We start from the raw sequence: 18,677 nt of genomic DNA, 5'->3' as shown, positions 1-18,677 counted from the left end.
TGGTGGTTTTTTAAATTTCTAAATAATGTAAAATGAAATTGTTGATTTCAATTGGGGTCACAACTCCTTGTAGGCGTGCCAAGTCTAGGGAAATGTCATTCAAGCTTCTAGGGCAAAAAAAAAATATTAAAAATTTTAAAAATCACAAATTGAATTAAAAATATGTGTTTTTTATGATTTCTTCTATAGAATCTGATTAGAGGGCGTAGTCAACAGGGGAAACAGGGGTTAGATCTCCTCTTTATTGAAATCTCCGAGACAAAAGTTAGTCTGGTTTTAAATTTGAACTTGCAAGACTTTTTTGAATTTCAGAGAATCTTCATGTTTTGAGAAGCTCTGGCATTAGAGATCAATAAAGTTAGTTTCAAGCAACGTCTATAGGAGTTTCTGAACTGCTTTTGATTATTTTGGTCAGTAAAATAAGGAATTAAGTAAGAAAAGTCTTTAAATTGATTTCAAATACATCAGACCTTAAAGTTCCCTCCATCTGCTGATAAACTCTCTCAAAGTCAAATTTCATCTTCTTTTTTTACATTCTTTCCTTTATTTAAATCCTAAATTGTTTAAAAATTATTTTTTCAAAGCTTTTTCTCAAATGAAAATTATTCATGAGCAATCTTGAGGCATTCAAGACATTTCAATTCATTACAATTCATAAGAAACTTTTTTTTCGGGTCTTCTTTACTTCAACCCCAAATCATTCTGTCATTAAACAAACAAAAAAAAATGTTTCTTCCCTAATTCTATTCTCCCCTTTTCTCTTTATCTATATTAAAACTTTACTTCAAAATGACGATGAAGCTTTTTCATTCTTCACCAAAAAAAAAAAAAAAAATCAAGAATAAAACTCATAAATGAATTTTTTGAAGCTTTCCTAAATGTATAAAAAAAGAATATTTCTCAAAATGAAACAAGAATCAATTACTATAAAGCAATTTATATTGTATTTCAAATGAAAAAAAAAAAACATTTTTTAATTAATATCAGATGAATTTTTTCGAGTGTCAAATCTTATTTATTTATTATTCTGATTATTAAAAAAGAAATTTGATTCATTCTTTATCAAAAAAAAAATAATAAAAAAATAATAAATTATGTAATGTTAAAAAATGAGCAGAACTTGACGTCTACTCGAATTTTATATGAATTTCCATACAAAATTCGAGTTGACTTTGAGTTCTGAAAATGAGGAATCAAATTTATTGTGATTGTGGCTGGGAAATGAAGGCTGAACAAGCTAGGAACGAAGAAATTAGCTTTTAATGACGAAATTAAGACCTTTTCGATTTAAGTAAATGAAATGAATTAAAAATCGTTAAAATTAAAAGAAAATTTTAAGCAAAAAAAATCAAGAAAATTATCAGAAAAAGTCTATAAATAGCCAGCATTTCTCAGTCATAAGCATGATGAATAAATTCAAAAAAAAATGAAGATAAAAAAATACTTAAAATGCATTTTCAAGACTAAAATGCCAGTAAATTATCAAATGTTTTACTTGTTATCAGTGCAAGTATAAACGTTGTAGTGATTTGTGTTATGTAAGTACAGAGATTGAGTCTGGCTTAGTCATCTTAATCTTTGAAGATGATGTGATCTGAAATTTATCGAGAAAATTCATAAAAATTTGAATTAAATCTATTGAAACTCAATTATTCAGAGTTCGAAGTTGACTGGAATTTGACTAGGACTTTATGTAGAGCCTAGTCAACTTGAGTCGACATTTTAATGTAAAATCCGAGTCGATCTCGAGTTCCGCAATCATACAATTGAAGGAATGATTAAGGTAGACATGTTGTAAGCTCAAATTACAAATTTAACGAATTTGTTCATTTCCAGAAAGCACACAGAGTAGAAATTGCCAAAAATCCTGTCCCAGGCAGACTCGACTCTGGATTGAGACCGGATTTCATAGAATTCAGTCAAATTTTAGACTTATGCTTGTCTAGCGCACGATTTTGAGTCCTTCTAAGACAACCAGCGAGACTCTGACTTCTCAGAGTGTTACACCAGTCTGGTGCTGGATGTTGAATCAATTAACCGACTTGTGCTATTCGGGTATCCAAAACTAAATGAATCTTCAATCTCACATCAACAAAATCACTTACATAACACTTAAATTCAAATCAAAATTCACTGTAAAGTAAAAATAATAGAAATTTTTACTATAAAATTGACCAGCCAGTCAGATAAAGTGATTATCTTTAGCATGAAGAAGAAAAACTATACAATTGTGAATAAATAATGAGAAAAAAATGAAAATATGAAAAAAAATAAATTCTAAATGCTCAAACTGATTAATTTAAAAAAATCTAAACATTTTGCATTTTGTAATCAATTCCTTTGAGTTTTCAGTGCTTGCTAGCTGAGGCTTATTTATCTTCAAAGTATTATTCTATTTCAGAAGTTGAAGTCGAAGACACAGCGTAGAAATGTCCTAAAATCCAACCTCAGTCCGACTTGAGTCAAGATTTTATCAAATTTGAACCAATTTTAGAGTCATGTTGGCTTGTTGTCGGATTTTCAGCCATTTCTATGACTATTGTGATCATTAGGACCAATCAAAATATGCCCGAAATTGGCAGTAAGCCGCAATATGCCTTAGTGGAGCTCTAGATCTCAATGATCAGATTTGGATGTCATATGGCAGCGAATTTGATCTCACAGAAATGCGGCTCTCGTTTGACGTTAATAAGAGCTTTAAGACATTCCATACGCGTGTCAATGGGCCCTTGTGTGCTCCAGTCAAGGAAGTAAGTAAGGAGTAAGAGTTTAACGGAGCCTAAAGAATTCTCTTGCGGATGTTTGTCACTCGGGAATGGCCACTCGAGAGAGCCACTTCTATGTGGCCAAATAGAAGCTTTCTAACGAAGACTTCTTCATGTATATCCCTCGGAATACGACACTCCAAAACAAAAAATATTATGCTGTGTAAGTAAGTTCTGATAATTATTCATTTAGTTGTTATTTAGACTTTCTACAGTAAAGACTAAATTAAAGTCATGTGGAAATTAATCAAATTTATTGTCATAGCTTGCCTAGCTACAAAAGTTCTTTCTCGTTACGAAGATAAATTTCCGAATTTTTTCTGTGGAACAGTAGAAGATTTAAGTAGATCAGTTAAATGTGAAGTTACAGAAGTAGAGTCATCGAACAAACTAAAAAAAATATTCGAATATTTTGGTTCATATGATTTTTACTATGAAGCAGTATACAATGGATATTAAACTCAGTTTAGGAAGCAAATTTCAGAATACAGCGAACTTGAGTTTAAAAATTGCAGTCTTGATAAGTTTCCTGTTGGCAATTTTAATCCATTATCACACATAAAGTCCATTACAGCTAAAAATGTTGGATTATCATTATTGAACAGAGACAGCTTTAATTCCTTTACATCTCTTGAAATTCTTGATTTGTCATTCAATAACGTGACAGAAATCGAAAGTACAGTACTTATAAACCTTAAATCACTAAAATCATTCAACATTTCGCATAATCAAATAGAAAGCATCAATTTGAATGCTTTTGATGACTGCAGCACAAGTTTAAGCATTGTTGATCTATCTCATAATAGAATTCAAACTATAGACACACATATTTTTGATGCTTTAGGCACAAACAAAAATTCAAGTCTTTATCTTGCATTCAACAACATAGAGGAAGTTAAACAATCCGCGATATCTTCAACTGGAAGCAAAACATTAAATTCGCTTGATTTGAGACACAATAAAATCAAAAAATTCAGCTATAAGTGCCAAAGTGTTGATAACTTGCTACTGAGTGATAATTATTTGGAAGAGATTGACACATCAAGCTGTGAATTTAAGAACTTGGACATTAAAAACAATTCATTGACATCTGTATCTCTGATGAATGTGAAGTCACTTCAGATTTCAGACAACATTAATCTGAAGAATGTAAGCTTGGATTTTAAATCCCTAAGAAAATTAGGAGCTGCAAATATTCCATTAAAGATAGTCACTTATGAGTTACTGCATAATTCGTCACAATTAATAGAACTTGATGTATCAAACACATTCCTCGGAACTCCAAAAATTGAAACCTTTTCGGAAATGGCCTTACTTGAAGATTTGAAGTTAAGGAACACTGGATTAACACATATTGAGTACGGCATGTTTGGTCATCAAGTTTATGTCAGGAATTTTGACATTTCTTATAATAATCTTGGATACATAGACATTGAGATGCTGTCAAGTATGAAGTCACTCGAGTCCCTCGACATCAGCGGTAATAACTTGACATATTTTAATGATGTCAATGACTTTAAAAGAAATTTCCCAAATTTAACATTGATTGGAATTGAAGAAAATAATTGGAACTGCTCATACCTGACAAAAGTCGTCAAAATTTTCTATGAAAATTCAATTTCCATTAAACAGCCAGTTGTGCCTATAAAAAGTTCATCAAATGTTATGGGTATTGGATGTACGACAACTTCAAACCTTAAAATTAAGCCTATTGATCCTGATCATGCAAAAGATTTAGTTTCACAGAAATTAAATGAAATTATCGAGCAAATGAATGCAGACAAAGTCAGCAACAACAACGCAAAATACGATGGTGACATAATCAGAGCTGAATTGTTTCATTTACAGCGGGAAGTGATTGAAATTAAATCAAAATTGCTGCGAAGTCAAATTACAGAAGTAATAAACAATAAGAATGACTCAAAAGGAGTTGATTCGGCAGTTATTAAGCATATCGAGCAGCTCACAAATTTCACATTAGACAAACAAAAGTTGACATATGATCAGCTCAAATTAGAACTTGACAAGCTTCAAGTTGAACTGTCCAAAAACTTCATCGAACACGACAAATTTGTACAGAAAAATAATTTGAAGGACTTTCACTTTTCAAATAAGGAAGTCGCTAACTTTGACAATTTTAAGTCATCAAATGAAGGCAACAACAATCCTGGAACTACAATTGTTTTGCTTACAATCGTTATCACTATTCTGACTGTAATTGGAGTTATGTTTGGATATAAGAAACTCAAGAACTTGCTATATAGACGAAATGAGACTCCAAGTGTTCTGGCAAGATCAACAAATACAATGAATACGACAGTTGAGATTCCGTTTGATGGTAGAAAGTTCTAAGTATTTGTAGACTTAAACCCGATCCGCATTTATCAAAATATTGTCATAATGTCGACAGGGCGAATCAGGGTTTAGAACTAAGTTGTAGTTAATTAAGTTATTTCCGTCAAGGTCGCCACTTAGTTTTAAGGAAACCTTCAAATCGGCTCGGATTTCGCTTTCAGTTGACTTTCAGCTATGATTTTGAGAATGATGCGTATTTTTGTCCAGTCTGCATGTGAAATTTTGATATTGTTTTAATCTAAATTGTTTAAAATTGTACTGCAATAATCCAAGTTGGATTATCCAACTATACAGCCTCATAATTTTGGACGATCGATGGAACTCGACTCATTTTTATTTCCAGAGTTATTTACCCGAAATTTACGAAAATAGACATTAAAAATCTGTACAAAAAATTACAAGCAATTATTTCTAATTTGATGGATTAATTCATTTAGTTTGTCACAAATAAAGTAAATTTTTTAAATATATTAGAGGCTTATTAATGGATTGTCAACCAATTTAAGATTTCAAGCTATTTTGTTTCAGTTTCAATTAATTTATAGAACAATACTGTCATAAAGCAGTGTTGGTCAACATATGAGCCGTCGAAAAATCTTAGAAATACCATGGAGCTCTAATCGGGTGTGGTTTCGGTCGAGAGAGTTTGTCCACTTGCTTGCCTATATTGAGCTTGCATAGCTTAGTTAGCTATTTAAATCATTGAGATTCAGAGCAATGCTTAAGCGATTCGCAGCATGATGGTGAGCCAGACAACTGCATTCAATAGACCTACAGTTTAGAGTAAGATCAGAACCACTCCTAGTGTCAGCAATTTGTCTTTATGATTCCATATGATTCAAAAAAGGACAGCTAAAAAGGCAGTTTCTCCTGTCGAGTCTCGAACCCATGACCATTTACTCGCTATTACTACAGTTAGGTACTGAAATACGAAATTATTTAGCTTCCGAGCCTCTTCAATTTAACAAGCTATAAACTCCCCTAAATCATCCAAACCATCGACATCACTTCCATAAAAACCCATGTCTATGTCCATTTTTTACTCTAATTTTATAAATCATTTATAAGCATATTCATAAACAATTTTGTAGCTCATTTTATCATCAACAGTCGTTCCATCAATTTTTTCAATGAAAATAATTCAGACCTTTTTTCTGTTCATTTATTTATTAACTCAGTCAAAATTTCCGGTGTTAATCGCACAAATTGCTGACAACACAGCCAATAATAATAATAATGGTGTTACGGCTAGTCCAACAATTGTCAACGTGACAAATCAGCAAACAATTGAAAATTTTAAGCTTAAAGGAAATTTGACGTGCATTCATTTCAATTATGATCTGATCATGACATTATTTAACAGTACGGGTGATATTGAAGATTTTATGGCAACATCAACGCATGTCATGTGTCTGTGGAAGAAGATTAATGGATCATTTCAAACGGAACCGCGTGCATTTACGGATGTCCGTAGAATTGAAATTCGAAATTCAACAATTTTTAAAATTCCAAATAAAATGTTTGTGAATTTTTCAAAATTGGTGATTTTTAGAGCACGTGATGTAAAGTTACAGGAAGTGCATCAAAATGACTTTGCATCTGCTGACTATCTTTACTTCCTGGATTTATCAAAAAATGAAATAAAAAAGCTTGAAAATGGACTTTTTATGAACCTCAAAGGAATCAAGGAAATTGACATGTCATCAAATAAAATTGAAATTATTGACGATGCTGCCTTTAATGGAATGGGAATCAATTTAACGAGAATCGATTTAAGTAACAATAAAATCAAGGCATTTAAGGAAGACTTTTTCCTTACAATGATATCAAATATTACACGGAAATGGCTGCCATTTGATATAAATCTAAGGAACAATCAAATTGAAGTCATTGAGTCATCAAGCAGGAACGCAACAATATTACCGGAAATTAATTTACAGCTTAGCGGAAATAAGCTTAATAGTCTTGAGCTTTTAAAAATTGAGTTATTTGAAATTGTTTTGAGGAATTTTACACTTGAGAATCTTAATGTCAATGCCAGTTATGTCTATGCTGACAATAATAAGCTAAAGACTTATCGTGTTAAAGGAAAAACTCGAGTTTTGAGTCTTCAAAATAATTTAATTTCGAGTCTTACTTATGATGACTATCTGTCAGTTACGAGAAATGTCTTCTTATCGGGAAATAATCTTTCATGTGATGCCGTAGCTGATTTACTTAAGAAAGTTGTCAACTTGGAAATTCTCGACATTTCAAATAATCCAATAAAATCACTGAATATTGACATGTTTTCTGAGCTTTTGTTGCTGCAAAAATTGATATTAAGTAACACAAGTCTAACGGAACTGCCATTTGGTGTCTTTTCTCATCAGCTTGGTCTTAAGGTTCTTGATGTATCCGGCAATAATTTATCCAATATTGACTTCCATCTATTTTCATCCAATACAAATTTGGAAGTGCTGGACATAAGTGGAACTAACATCTCGCAAGTTAAAGATTGCAAAAAAATTGGTGAAATTCTTCCAAAATTAAAGCTACTCGGTGTTGATGGCAACAATTGGAAATGCACTGCATTGTCAAAATTGAAAGTCTGCCTTAATACACAGCTGATAAAGCTAATGCTGCCTGACCAGCCGACTAAAAATCAATCAAATGTTATGGGCGTTAAGTGCATTTATGACCAAAATGACACAATATCGACGACTCCTGCATCTATAACATCCACAATATCAGTTGACAATTATGTTAATGAAATTATGGATAAAATACATGAATTGGATGTTAAAATTGTGTCAACAAAACCTTTGGAACAAAAGGGAATAACAATGTTGGAATTAATATTGAGCATTTTATTATCAATCTGTGGAACATTGTTGGGTCTATTTGCATTTAATAAAGTTAAAGATTATTTAAAAATCAATCGATTCCGAATGCCGAGAATGTCGCGAAGAGGCTCACCTGATACAATCGTCACATATGACAGCAATATGGTACGTTAAAGTGTGAAATTGGCATATCAAATTGTTAATGAATAGATGCTAATTATAAAGTGTTGTTTTATGCGAAGTTATAGCTGATTTTAATGAAAAAGTGAATAAAATTGATATAAAATCTGTAAAAATGGCTTTAAAGTTTTGAAGGCTGTTCCATAACTGGGTGGCGAATCCTCCGAAGCTGGTACTGTACGGTACTTTATAGGTACGGTACGATACTTCATAGGTACGGTACGGTATTGAATTGGTTCAACACTCGAACGGTACAGTGATACATCTGGTATGACAAATTGCTATACCTGAATAGTACCATTCCTGCATCAATACCTCCCCAACGCACTAATTTTAAGTGGTGGCATGCACTGTATCCTACCAGTGGTGTACCTTCTCATACCGTTCCATATCTGTATCGAATCATTCTGGCACTAATACCGTACTATTGTACCACTTTACCATACCACCACAGTGCTAAACCAATGGTGTACCTTTTCGTACCGTTTCACTACCGGAGTAATCTACCGGAGTACACTACCGGAGTACACTACCGGAGGCCTCAGCAGTACCATAACAGTTGTTCTAGTCGCTAAATTTACATTCATTTGTCATACACACACCAGGGTATCGTGATGAATAGTTTAGGGCATAGCGACTAGTTAACTTCACCCTCAAGCTAGAGACAACAATATACACAATCAGATCATCGTCCTAAACGAAAAATAGTTCAGACTACACACAACGGAATAATCAATAAATTCAAAGCAATTCATTATCAATTTAATGTTTATAGCAACTTTATAGCCATTCATGCAACACTATACAATTAAAAAAAAATCTTAAAAAATTACATCACGTGATGCATGACCCAAAAAGATAATGTGATTTACATAAAATGACTACGTCAATATGAGTACCTCAACAAAAAATATACTAAGCCAGTCAACTTTCAAGTGGAAAAAAGATAAAAATTTTTAAAAATAGAAAGAAAAAATGTGTAAATAATTTTATGCTCGCGAGGAAATAAGAAGTAAGAAAGGCTTAAGTTAGAATTTTTTTTGGGAACATTTTGGATATGGATGAAGGAGAGTTGGGATTGAATGATGAAGGATTGATTCAATTTGACCTTGATAATCAGAACTCAGAACTCAGAACTCAGAACTCAGAACTCAGAACTCAGAACTCACAGAACTCACAGAACTCACAGAACTTAGAACTCACAGAACTCACAGAATTCACAGAACTCACAGAACTCACAGAACTCACAGAACTCACAGAACTCAGAACTCAGAACTCAGAACTCACAGAACTCACTCAGAACTCAGAACTCAGAACTCAGAATTCAGAACTTCAGAATGGACCAAGCTAGACCATTGGAAACGCCAGAATCAATGAACATTCCCACATCCTTGCCACAAAACAGCCAATCAAAAAACTGGATCTATCAAATTTCAACTCATAATCCTCCAACCACCTCACATTACAATGCTAAAAATCGAGTCAAAACAAAAGTTCTGCTCATGCGCGACTCTCAATTGAGCTGAAAAACTACATAATCGTCTCTCGCATAAAAAACTCACTTGAGTTGCAGCAGTCGATGATGAAAAGTAATGATTAAAGCAACCAAGATTTTTATTAGGAAAATTTTTTATTATTTTTCATTTTAACATCAATTTTCGAACCTTAAGGTTCAGTTTCTGTGTGACTTTTCGATTCTAATTTTGGAATAATCAAAAATGGATCAATTTGAGGATTTTATGAAAATGGAAATAAATGTGAACCTGGCAATCCAGCACAAGTAAGTGTAAACATTTCATAATAAAAGTAAATATTTAATGACTTTTTATGCCTTTTTTTAGTTTCTATAAGTATGAAAGATTACTTGGAGCACTTTCAACATTCTTCGGACCGACTTTCTTGTATTTATATGCTATTCCAATTCTATCAGCCATCAATATAAAGCTATATAAAAAATTAATGATTGCATTACTCGCAAGTGACTTTATCAATGCATTATTAAAATGGATATTAAATGAGGATCGTCCATACTGGTTTGTACACGAGGCGAGTGGATATACAGACCTAACGAGACCAATCCTATACCAAACAGAACGAACATGCGAAACATCAGGCGGGTCACCTTCTGGCCATATGATGTTGTCGTCATGCTTCATGTTCGTGTTATATGACGAAATCAACGCACAAATCGACAGCAATGTCTCACAAGCTTATAGAATACAATTGAGAATACTCAATAGATTTATTGTCATTGGCACATTAACCTTAGTCGCAATCTCACGTATGTACTTCTCAGCACACTTTTTACATCAATGTATACTAGGATGTGTTATTGGAATACTTGTATCAAAATTGGCATCATCTGATGTTTATACAGACAATATACTTAAGTATCGTAAACGTGACTGGTTGATGATTACTGTTGCTATGACAATAGCTGTTGTAACAATTTATTGGGGACATAAAGTTATTTCGGGAAACCCTATGAAGACTGTTCATTTAGCATTTAAACATTGTTCAAATCCATTATTTCCCAGTCCGGAGACAACTGTTGTTTTTTCTGCCTTACGATGTATTGCTATAACATGTGGATTGATGCTTAGTGCTCCGCTCGAGAAAAGGTAAAATGATGTTATTGAATTTTTTATTAGAGATTTGTTGACTTTTTGTAACAAAGGAATTAGGGAAAGCTATGAAGAAAATTCCTCGAATTTCTTTAGAGATGTCATTGAAGGGTCATTTGAATAGAAAATTTCTGTCATGTGTGAATCGTCAAAATATGTTTGGAATATTTTATTAATGAAAACTTTTGGGATTGATCCAATTTAAGTAAAAGTGAGGGCGTAGAAATGAGGGGGTGGCTTTGGGGTCAATGGTTTATATTACCTTGTCGTACAACTTTCAAAAATAATTAAAATACTGTGCAATTAACTTAGTAATAATTCCCACCCAAGCCTGACTGACTCATAAAATCCGTCCGAAGTCTGCTTTCTGCCAGTATCAAAATTGCAAAATCTCAAAAATTGCTAAGTATAGTTAATTTATCCTTGTCAAACCCGAAGAACATACGTCGGTTACTTACTTACTTTACTTCGCTGTCCGACTAACGATCAACTGTGATCAATAGCTTCTCTTAGTTGGCTTCTTTAGCTGGCTCTATCGTTGGCTACCCATTTGCCAATTACCAATACCAAATGCTACACTGTCACGCAAGTCGGTTAATCGATCTAAAACGTGGCACTAGTGAGGATGATTCTGACAAAGAGCCGGATATAAAACGAGTTAGACACGATGCAAGAATCACGTCGATCTGATTAATAATTTTTCATCGATTAATCGTTTCGTGTTATTTGGGAAACTATTTAAGGAGACCAAGGATGTAGCCATCAATAAGCAAAAGCAAATTGAGGAATATTGTCAAAAAAGTGTGTCTTACCCCAGTCCCTCCAATGGATACGCCTCTGAACCAGTATAAGAAGAAATGTTCATTAAGTGGGAAACCCCTAATGAATTAAAAACATATTCTCTACAAATTAGCTGAGTTTCCAACTCGAAAACTTCCAACTATACATTATTAATGCCATATGATTCTCCATGACAATGAAATTTTTGCGCAGTCTGCAAAACTCAAATGACTCACAAAAATGTTAAGTTCAACGGGAATTTCCCACAAGAAGTGAAATATTTTCAATTTCTCATGAAATCTTACATTGAAGTTTTGAAATATCTTCGTATAAACTGAAATGATGCTATATTGTCTACCTAATGTAGTGGTGGACAACCTATAAGTCGTGGCACACCTTGATGGAAAGCTTCGACCGAAGCCATACACTGCATTCGGTTCGTGGCATTCCCAAAAGGTATTGACGGGACACTAGTGTACCGCGGCACACAGGTTGCCCTCCACTGACTTAATATCAAAACTTCAATGTCTCAATATCTCTAAATTCCTTACAAAATACTAAAAAATTTCCAATTATATATTTTTAGGTCAATTAAATTAAACTTCAAACGAAGTATTCTCATGACACCTGTACTCATTGCATTGCAGTCATATGCCATATCGTATACACCGAAAACATACAAGATAATTATATTCTATAGCTATACATTCGTCACGTACGCACTCTTTCAGTTCCTGTATCTTTACTTAATATCCAAATATTGCGTGAAAAAAGACCCCAAAAAGGACAAAGAAAATTAATAAAAAAAAAAACTTATTGTGATACTAGTCAAAAAAAATTGAAAATTATTGTAACGGATAGAAAAATTTAAATAAATTTATCAGAACCATACATCCATCATACTCAGATTGTATAGTTTTAAAAAAATTATTTTTATAGCGAAATTTTTAAGTTGTAATGTAAACCATTTTGTCTTAGTTAAAGTATCTTAATTTACGCTTAATTTGATTTTAAATGAGTCATAGAACATTTATAAATGATTGGTGCTTATTATTAGCAACAAATTGAGGACATAAGTGCAATTTCTCAGGTAATAAAAATCAACGCAAAACACGTTTGGTTTTCATTCGACGCAATAACATGACAATCATACTTGGACACAATTATCACATTCCATTCACAATTATTTATGGTCTACATGTAAATGCGTTCCTAATAATCATGTAAATTTTAAACTTATATTAATTTTTTTTTAAGAAAGTCATAATTTTTACATGATGTGAAATGATAAGTGTGTAAATAGAATTAAAACTCAAAGTTCAGTCACATCGAATTTAGTTCTTAGATGACTCTTTATGTCCTGTACCATAATATTTTTAAAGGAATTACTTTAATATTTTTCTACGTGACTTTTTTGTGATTTCAAGGTGAAATTATTCATTTTTTTTAATGTAGAGCGCAACGCGCACGATCATCAAACTCATCGAGCAATCGAGACTTATCTTTACATTTTTTTTTTTGTGTCATTTCAGATTAAAAAACCTTCAAAGAGCTTTATATACACAACATAGAATATTTAAGAATATATAAGATGTTAATGAATCGTGTCCATAAGTCATATATGTGCAAAATATGTAACAAGTCAACAGGAATTAAAATCTGTAAATGTCAAAGGGCATTCTATTGTTCTAAAAATTGTCAGAAAGTTGATTGGAATGCACATAAAACAGATTGTTGTTTTAAACTTGTCGAATATCATCCAACACATAAGACAACAGTCATATCAACAAATTGTGATTCACATACATCAGAATGTAACAGTACAGAACTAAATAATGCATCGAATAATAACAATAATGATATATTTTTGCAACAAAATAATGGTTTAGATATAATACATGTAAAACATCCACATACACTTATGCAGGAAGGTAAAGAGCTAAATTTAAGAACGTTAGAGCGAGAAGGACGTGAATATGATCCAACACCATTACAATATCAACAGCCGCATGTTTCAACCTATACTGATGAAAGTACAACGACATCTATAAATTCACCACAATCATATACTTCCAATAACACCGTGGTAGATGATTTTGAAGAAAATTTGTTCAATTCACTGATGTATTCGGTCGTGGACGAAAGTACGGAGCAAGAGATATTGAAAAATTTAAACATACGTACAGAAGATTTATTGGCAACTTATACACTGGATAACGATATTACTTCATCATTAACCTCTCAAACCTTTAAAGAATACGTGCCAAACTCACAGTCAGAGGAACAATTACTTAGTGATAAAATATTTGATCAGATACAAAATCAAGGAAGTTTTGAATATCAACCAGAAACACAAAAATTATTAAGGGAAACAAAGGAAAATTTAGAAAAGGAACTTTCACTATTTCGTGAAAATCATCATTTTCATGATACACAAGAGACAATTGAGACAACGTCAATTGACAAAATGCAACTAGGTTCAACAAATCAAAAGCATGTTAATCATGCGACAACACCAGATTATAGTCTTATGAGGTAAGTTTAAATCTGAGTGAAAGTAGCTCTCGCGTTAGTGCAAAAAAAAAAAAAGTTATGTGACATTTTGTGTTTCTCTCCATGCAAACATTCAGGAGTCCCGAGGAACAATTGGCACTGGAAGAAATGTGCTGTCATTTAATACGTGATTTAAATGAGTATGGAGTTTGCGTGTTGGATAATTTTTTGGGTGAACAAAAGGGAATGAAAGTACTTGGGGAAGTCAAAACAATGTACTCAGCTGGATTATTTAAGGTACGATTCTCTTGACCTTTACCAATAACTTTTGTATTGTGCCGACTAAAACGAATATTTAATTATCATTCATTTAGGATGGTCAAGTTGTAACATCAAAAAATAAATTTGATCATCGACACATTCGCAGTGATAGAATAATGTGGATTGATGGAAAGGAACAAGGCCTTATAAATATCAAACATTTAATAAATCAGGTACGATGAAGAAAAAAAATCAATATTTAGATTTTGCGATGTGAGAGTTTGTTAAAGTAAATAAAACTAACAATCTTGTGTATCTTACTACCGTGTTTCCATATAGGTTGATACTGTGATAACATTAGCAAATCGAATGAGAAACAATGGAAAGCTGGGACAATATAACATACGTGAGAGAACGAAGGTAATATTCATAATATAATTTTTACATTATGTGTACTAATGGAGGGTTGTACGTGAATGACGTCTAGTGTTTGAAGGGTGGAGGTATTGATAAATAGTGATGGGTGCATTTAAAGGGAGTGGGTTCCACTAAAGGGTCTAGGTCTCGATAATGGGTATGGATGCCGTTAAAGGGTGGGTACTTCTTAAAGATGGATCCCGCTAAAGGGTTCGGCTAAAGGGTGTAGTCTCGATAATGGTTGTAGGTCTTACAAAAGGTTGTGAGTCTCGCTAAAGGGTGTGAGTTACTCTAAAAGATGTGGGTTCCACTAAAGGGTGTGGGCTACGCTAAGGTGTCTGGGTCCGTCTAAAGGATTTGGGTCCCGCTCAAGAGTGTAGGTTCAGCTAAAGGGTGTGGGTCTCGCTGAAGGGTGTAGGGCCCCACTGCTGAAAGGTAAGGGTACTGCTAAAGGGTGCGAGTTTCGCTTAATTTTCCTAGCTGTAATATTTGGATCCCGGTAAAGGGTGTGGGTCCCACTAAAGGATGTTGGTCGCGCAAAAGGATGTAGGATATAATAGGGAAGATATCCCAGAGTGACTGGCCCTTAAAATTGAACACGTCAATATTGTACGACAATTTAACTGTCTTTAAAGACGTTCAAAACCAAAACAGCACTTAAAACATCCAAAACTCCCACATTCTATCTAGACGTCATTCATACACAACCCTCAGTGTATGCCAAGTACGAGACAACTGTTTTTATTATTATTTCAACTGGAATTTGCGATAAAAAAGAGTATTATTTTTGAAAACACAGATGATTCCATTCTGGTCCAAAACAGCACACTTTCTTTTGACTGTTCTGTTTTCAATTCCTTTTTATAAAGTGACCTCACATCATCATAAAGCGCAGTAAATAAATCGCTTCTTGTTCTTATTCATCACATATTGGCTATATGCTGTTGTTGTTGCTGTACATAAAGGAATGTAAAGAAGACTTAAGAATCGTAGGATATTATAAAAAAAAATTAAAGTGAAGTCTCTCCAATAATTATAATGCGTACGTGTGATTCGCAATGTATCGTAGAATAACTAACATTGAATCAAATACAGTCAGTATGTATATCAGAAATAGTATAGTCGATACAGTACAATGCGAAAAAGAGAAACATAATGATGAATCATGTACATATAGTGTATATTTTATGTCTTTACATTGACTGCACTAATACAAATAACGGTTTGTTTATATTTCTTTCTCCTTCATACTGCTGGCTTTTTAGTCCGACTGAAAAGTCACGTACGCTTTGCTTTTTGGTACTTTACTTCTTTTTCTCGGCATTTATTTTTTTTTTTTTAATTTGATGTAAAAACAGTTGAAAACTTTGTGCTACGTGCAATCACATGCATCAAACATAATTCATCTCTTAGATCTGTCAATAATTGTAACTTACCATTTTCCATGTAGGCTATGGTCGCGTGTTATGAAGGAAAAGGTTCACATTATGTGAAGCACATAGATAATCCAAATAAAGACGGTCGATGCATAACATGTATTTATTATCTCAATGTTAATTGGGAAGTACACGAGGATGGCGGTCTATTAAGGTATTTCCGGCACAAATTCTTAGTAATCATGACACATTCTTAACCGAAAACACATTTTTTTTGTGTATCAGAATATTTCCCGACGGATGGGTTGATCGTGTTGCTGATATTGAGCCGATATTTGATCGTGTAACATTTTTCTGGTCAGATAGACGTAATCCACATGAAGTACAACCGTCACATAGGCGACGATATGCAGTAACACTATGGTATTTTGATGCGCACGAGCGTGAACAAGCCGTTAGGAGATATCAAAAAGACTGTAAGCAAATTTTGAATTTGAATATAAATTTGGTCGATGCTAATCATAAATTTAACTTTATTGTCTTCTGTTTATCCAGGTGAAAAAGTTCTGAAGGCGGCGGCGTGAAATTCAATTATAGATGTGTGAATGATGAATGAAGTTTCAGTTTTTTTCAAAAAAAATGATGATCGGTTTAATCTCATATAATTAGTTAATTAGTCATGCTAAGTGATGGATGGTGAAGTTTTAATTGAATTATTAGAAATGAATTCCAAAAATGAGTGGAAAATGGACTGTTTAATTAACTCGAAGAATATATATTGGGAGATTGTTCATGAGTGATGTTTATCAACAGCTTATCACGAATAATGTGAAATTGTGGGTCACAAGACTGATCGGAGTTGATTAGAGATTTGAATGAAATCTGAAATCTGGTGGTTCTAATCTTATAAGACACAGAGGCTTCATAGTGACATCCAATTGGAAGATTTAATGCATTTTAAAAGTCATGTTATGTCTTAACTGAGTGGCTCAATGCAGTGAAATGGATTTCTTGCTATTAAAGTGGATCGAAATCAATCATCGACAGTGCTGTTTGGGCAGTTTCGATTCAAATCATTAATACGGCGACGTAGCGATGCCCATTGTGGTAACCGAGTATGTTACCTTAACTGAGCAATGCAGTACGGTTAATCACCAGTTGATCACATTTATCGTCGCAATAGTGATCAAAATAAGCCGTCAGAATGCCGTTAGAGCAACTTAGTGGCTTACGCGTACCCTAGAGGCAATGGCGTGCTCTCAAAAGCAGAGTAACTTAAAAATGTGCTCAACTAGTATAATTAATTGCGTATAAGCGATGCCCTAGCAAACACATTATGTGTCCAGGTAGGTTGCGTTACCTGAGCGGCACAAACAACATTTAAAATCATAAAAGTGGCTCGAAATCAGCCGTTATGATGCCGTCAGAGCAACTTTGCGGCATGCCATTAATAAGTAGGGATGCCTTACCGAATACGTTGTAGTGTTCGAGTTAGTCTCTCCATATTGCTTGGATTTGAGCCATAGTAAAGAAAAAACCATACAAAAATAGTATTTTGAAAATTATCATAAAGCTTTAGTACCAAATTGTCTATCCTAGACCCTACAAAAACCGTGAAATTATTATTTACATACATTCGATGGCCGCTCAGATCAATTGTGATTCATGGCTTTACTAAGATGGCACTTGAAGCTAGGTTTATTGTCTGTCAATCTCTAATCTCTAGCAGACAAAGCGCTTGAGCTCAAGAATAGAGTAAGTTGAGAGTTAAGTTGCCCAGCTAGTATATTATTTAAGTAAAGCAAGCTCTTGAGAACATGCTATTTGCCGGTTAGTGAATGTCAAGTGCATCCCTGTCTCTGTAAACAGTCAAAATACTAGAACATCACAAATGAACAATTCTCCAACAAACCATTATTATCTTATTGGCTTTATATTTTCTTATAAGAATTATTTAATGTAGCATAACTTGACTTAATTAATTTCAACACGCAACAAATATCAAAAAGAATTGATTCAATTTAATTGAATTTAAAACCAAACAAAAATGTAGAAATTATTATTAAAAATGTTACAAAGAAATATACAAAGTCATACTGATAAATGATGATTACCTGTTTAAGTCACTTAAAGTGATACAAATTATTTGTTTAATATTATATATTATAATGTCCAAAATGACTAGATTTAATTGAATCTATAAAAGATTTATGTGCAAAATTTGAGTGTATGTTGATTTGTAAATTGAATGACAAAAAAAAAAATAACAAAAAAAAAATCAAAACAAAAATAAAAAGATGATGAATATCAGACAAAAACACATGCTAAGTGTGTAGCAATCAAAACAAAATTCCTTAGTGCGTTGTTCTTTATTCAACACGTTTTTTTTGTGCCGCAAAAGAAAGAGATTAACGTGTTGTTTTCGTGTCAGTACGTTTTCATAATGATCCTTCTTTTTTTCAGAAACGTGCATCTCATAAAATTTGTAATTTACATAGTTTAAGAGCACATTGTTGCTTATGTTTGCCCTGAGGCTGTGTTATCATCTCTTACAAAGGCACGGCTATGTGGTAGAGAGAACATACATACGTTCTGAGACAA

At 33.1% G+C, this 18,677-nt stretch overlaps 3 protein-coding genes across 3 annotated transcripts; all 3 read left to right on the top strand.

The window, feature by feature from the left end:
* Window positions 1-3,227: 3,227 nt before the first annotated feature.
* On the top strand, window positions 3,228-5,590 carry LOC139095469 (chaoptin-like; the record flags this gene model as incomplete). Its single annotated transcript, XM_070646822.1, has 1 exon — window positions 3,228-5,590. A coding segment is annotated over one exon (1,890 nt), but the record flags the coding sequence as incomplete, so codon positions are not given.
* Window positions 5,591-6,227: 637 nt separating this feature from the next.
* LOC139095468 (uncharacterized) lies at window positions 6,228-12,431 on the top strand. Its single transcript, XM_070646821.1, has 4 exons — window positions 6,228-8,114; window positions 9,128-9,137; window positions 9,967-10,746; window positions 12,116-12,431. The coding sequence occupies exons 1-4, from the start codon at window positions 6,251-6,253 to the stop codon at window positions 12,327-12,329; spliced, it is 2,868 nt and encodes a 955-aa protein (XP_070502922.1). The 5' UTR covers window positions 6,228-6,250; the 3' UTR covers window positions 12,330-12,431.
* Window positions 12,432-12,461: 30 nt separating this feature from the next.
* Window positions 12,462-17,240, top strand: Hph (HIF prolyl hydroxylase). Its single transcript, XM_070646948.1, has 8 exons — window positions 12,462-12,619; window positions 13,062-14,064; window positions 14,160-14,319; window positions 14,397-14,516; window positions 14,623-14,703; window positions 16,151-16,290; window positions 16,362-16,552; window positions 16,632-17,240. Exons 2-8 carry the CDS (start codon window positions 13,121-13,123, stop codon window positions 16,658-16,660), a joined length of 1,665 nt encoding a protein of 554 aa, XP_070503049.1. The 5' UTR covers window positions 12,462-12,619; window positions 13,062-13,120; the 3' UTR covers window positions 16,661-17,240.
* The last annotated feature ends 1,437 nt before the right edge of the window (window positions 17,241-18,677 follow it).

This window comes from Chironomus tepperi, unplaced genomic scaffold, assembly GCF_022539635.2.
Source record: "Chironomus tepperi strain 1889 unplaced genomic scaffold, CSIRO-AGI_Ctep_v1 contig_364, whole genome shotgun sequence".
NCBI classification, from domain to species: Eukaryota; Metazoa; Arthropoda; class Insecta; order Diptera; family Chironomidae; genus Chironomus; species Chironomus tepperi.
Note: the sequence above shows the minus strand (reverse complement) of the source record. Positions and strands in the feature narration are given on the sequence as shown.

Coding starts and splice junctions, on each gene's coding strand:
- Hph (XM_070646948.1), top strand. CDS start 13,121: ATGTTAATGAATCGTGTCCATAAGTCATATATGTGCAAAATATGTAAC. Junction 14,320..14,396: donor ACTCAGCTGGATTATTTAAG/GTACGATTCTCT, acceptor TCATTCATTTAG/GATGGTCAAGTTGTAACATC. Junction 16,291..16,361: donor GAGGATGGCGGTCTATTAAG/GTATTTCCGGCA, acceptor TTTGTGTATCAG/AATATTTCCCGACGGATGGG.
- LOC139095468 (XM_070646821.1), top strand. CDS start 6,251: ATGAAAATAATTCAGACCTTTTTTCTGTTCATTTATTTATTAACTCAG. Junction 10,747..12,115: donor AGTGCTCCGCTCGAGAAAAG/GTAAAATGATGT, acceptor ATATATTTTTAG/GTCAATTAAATTAAACTTCA.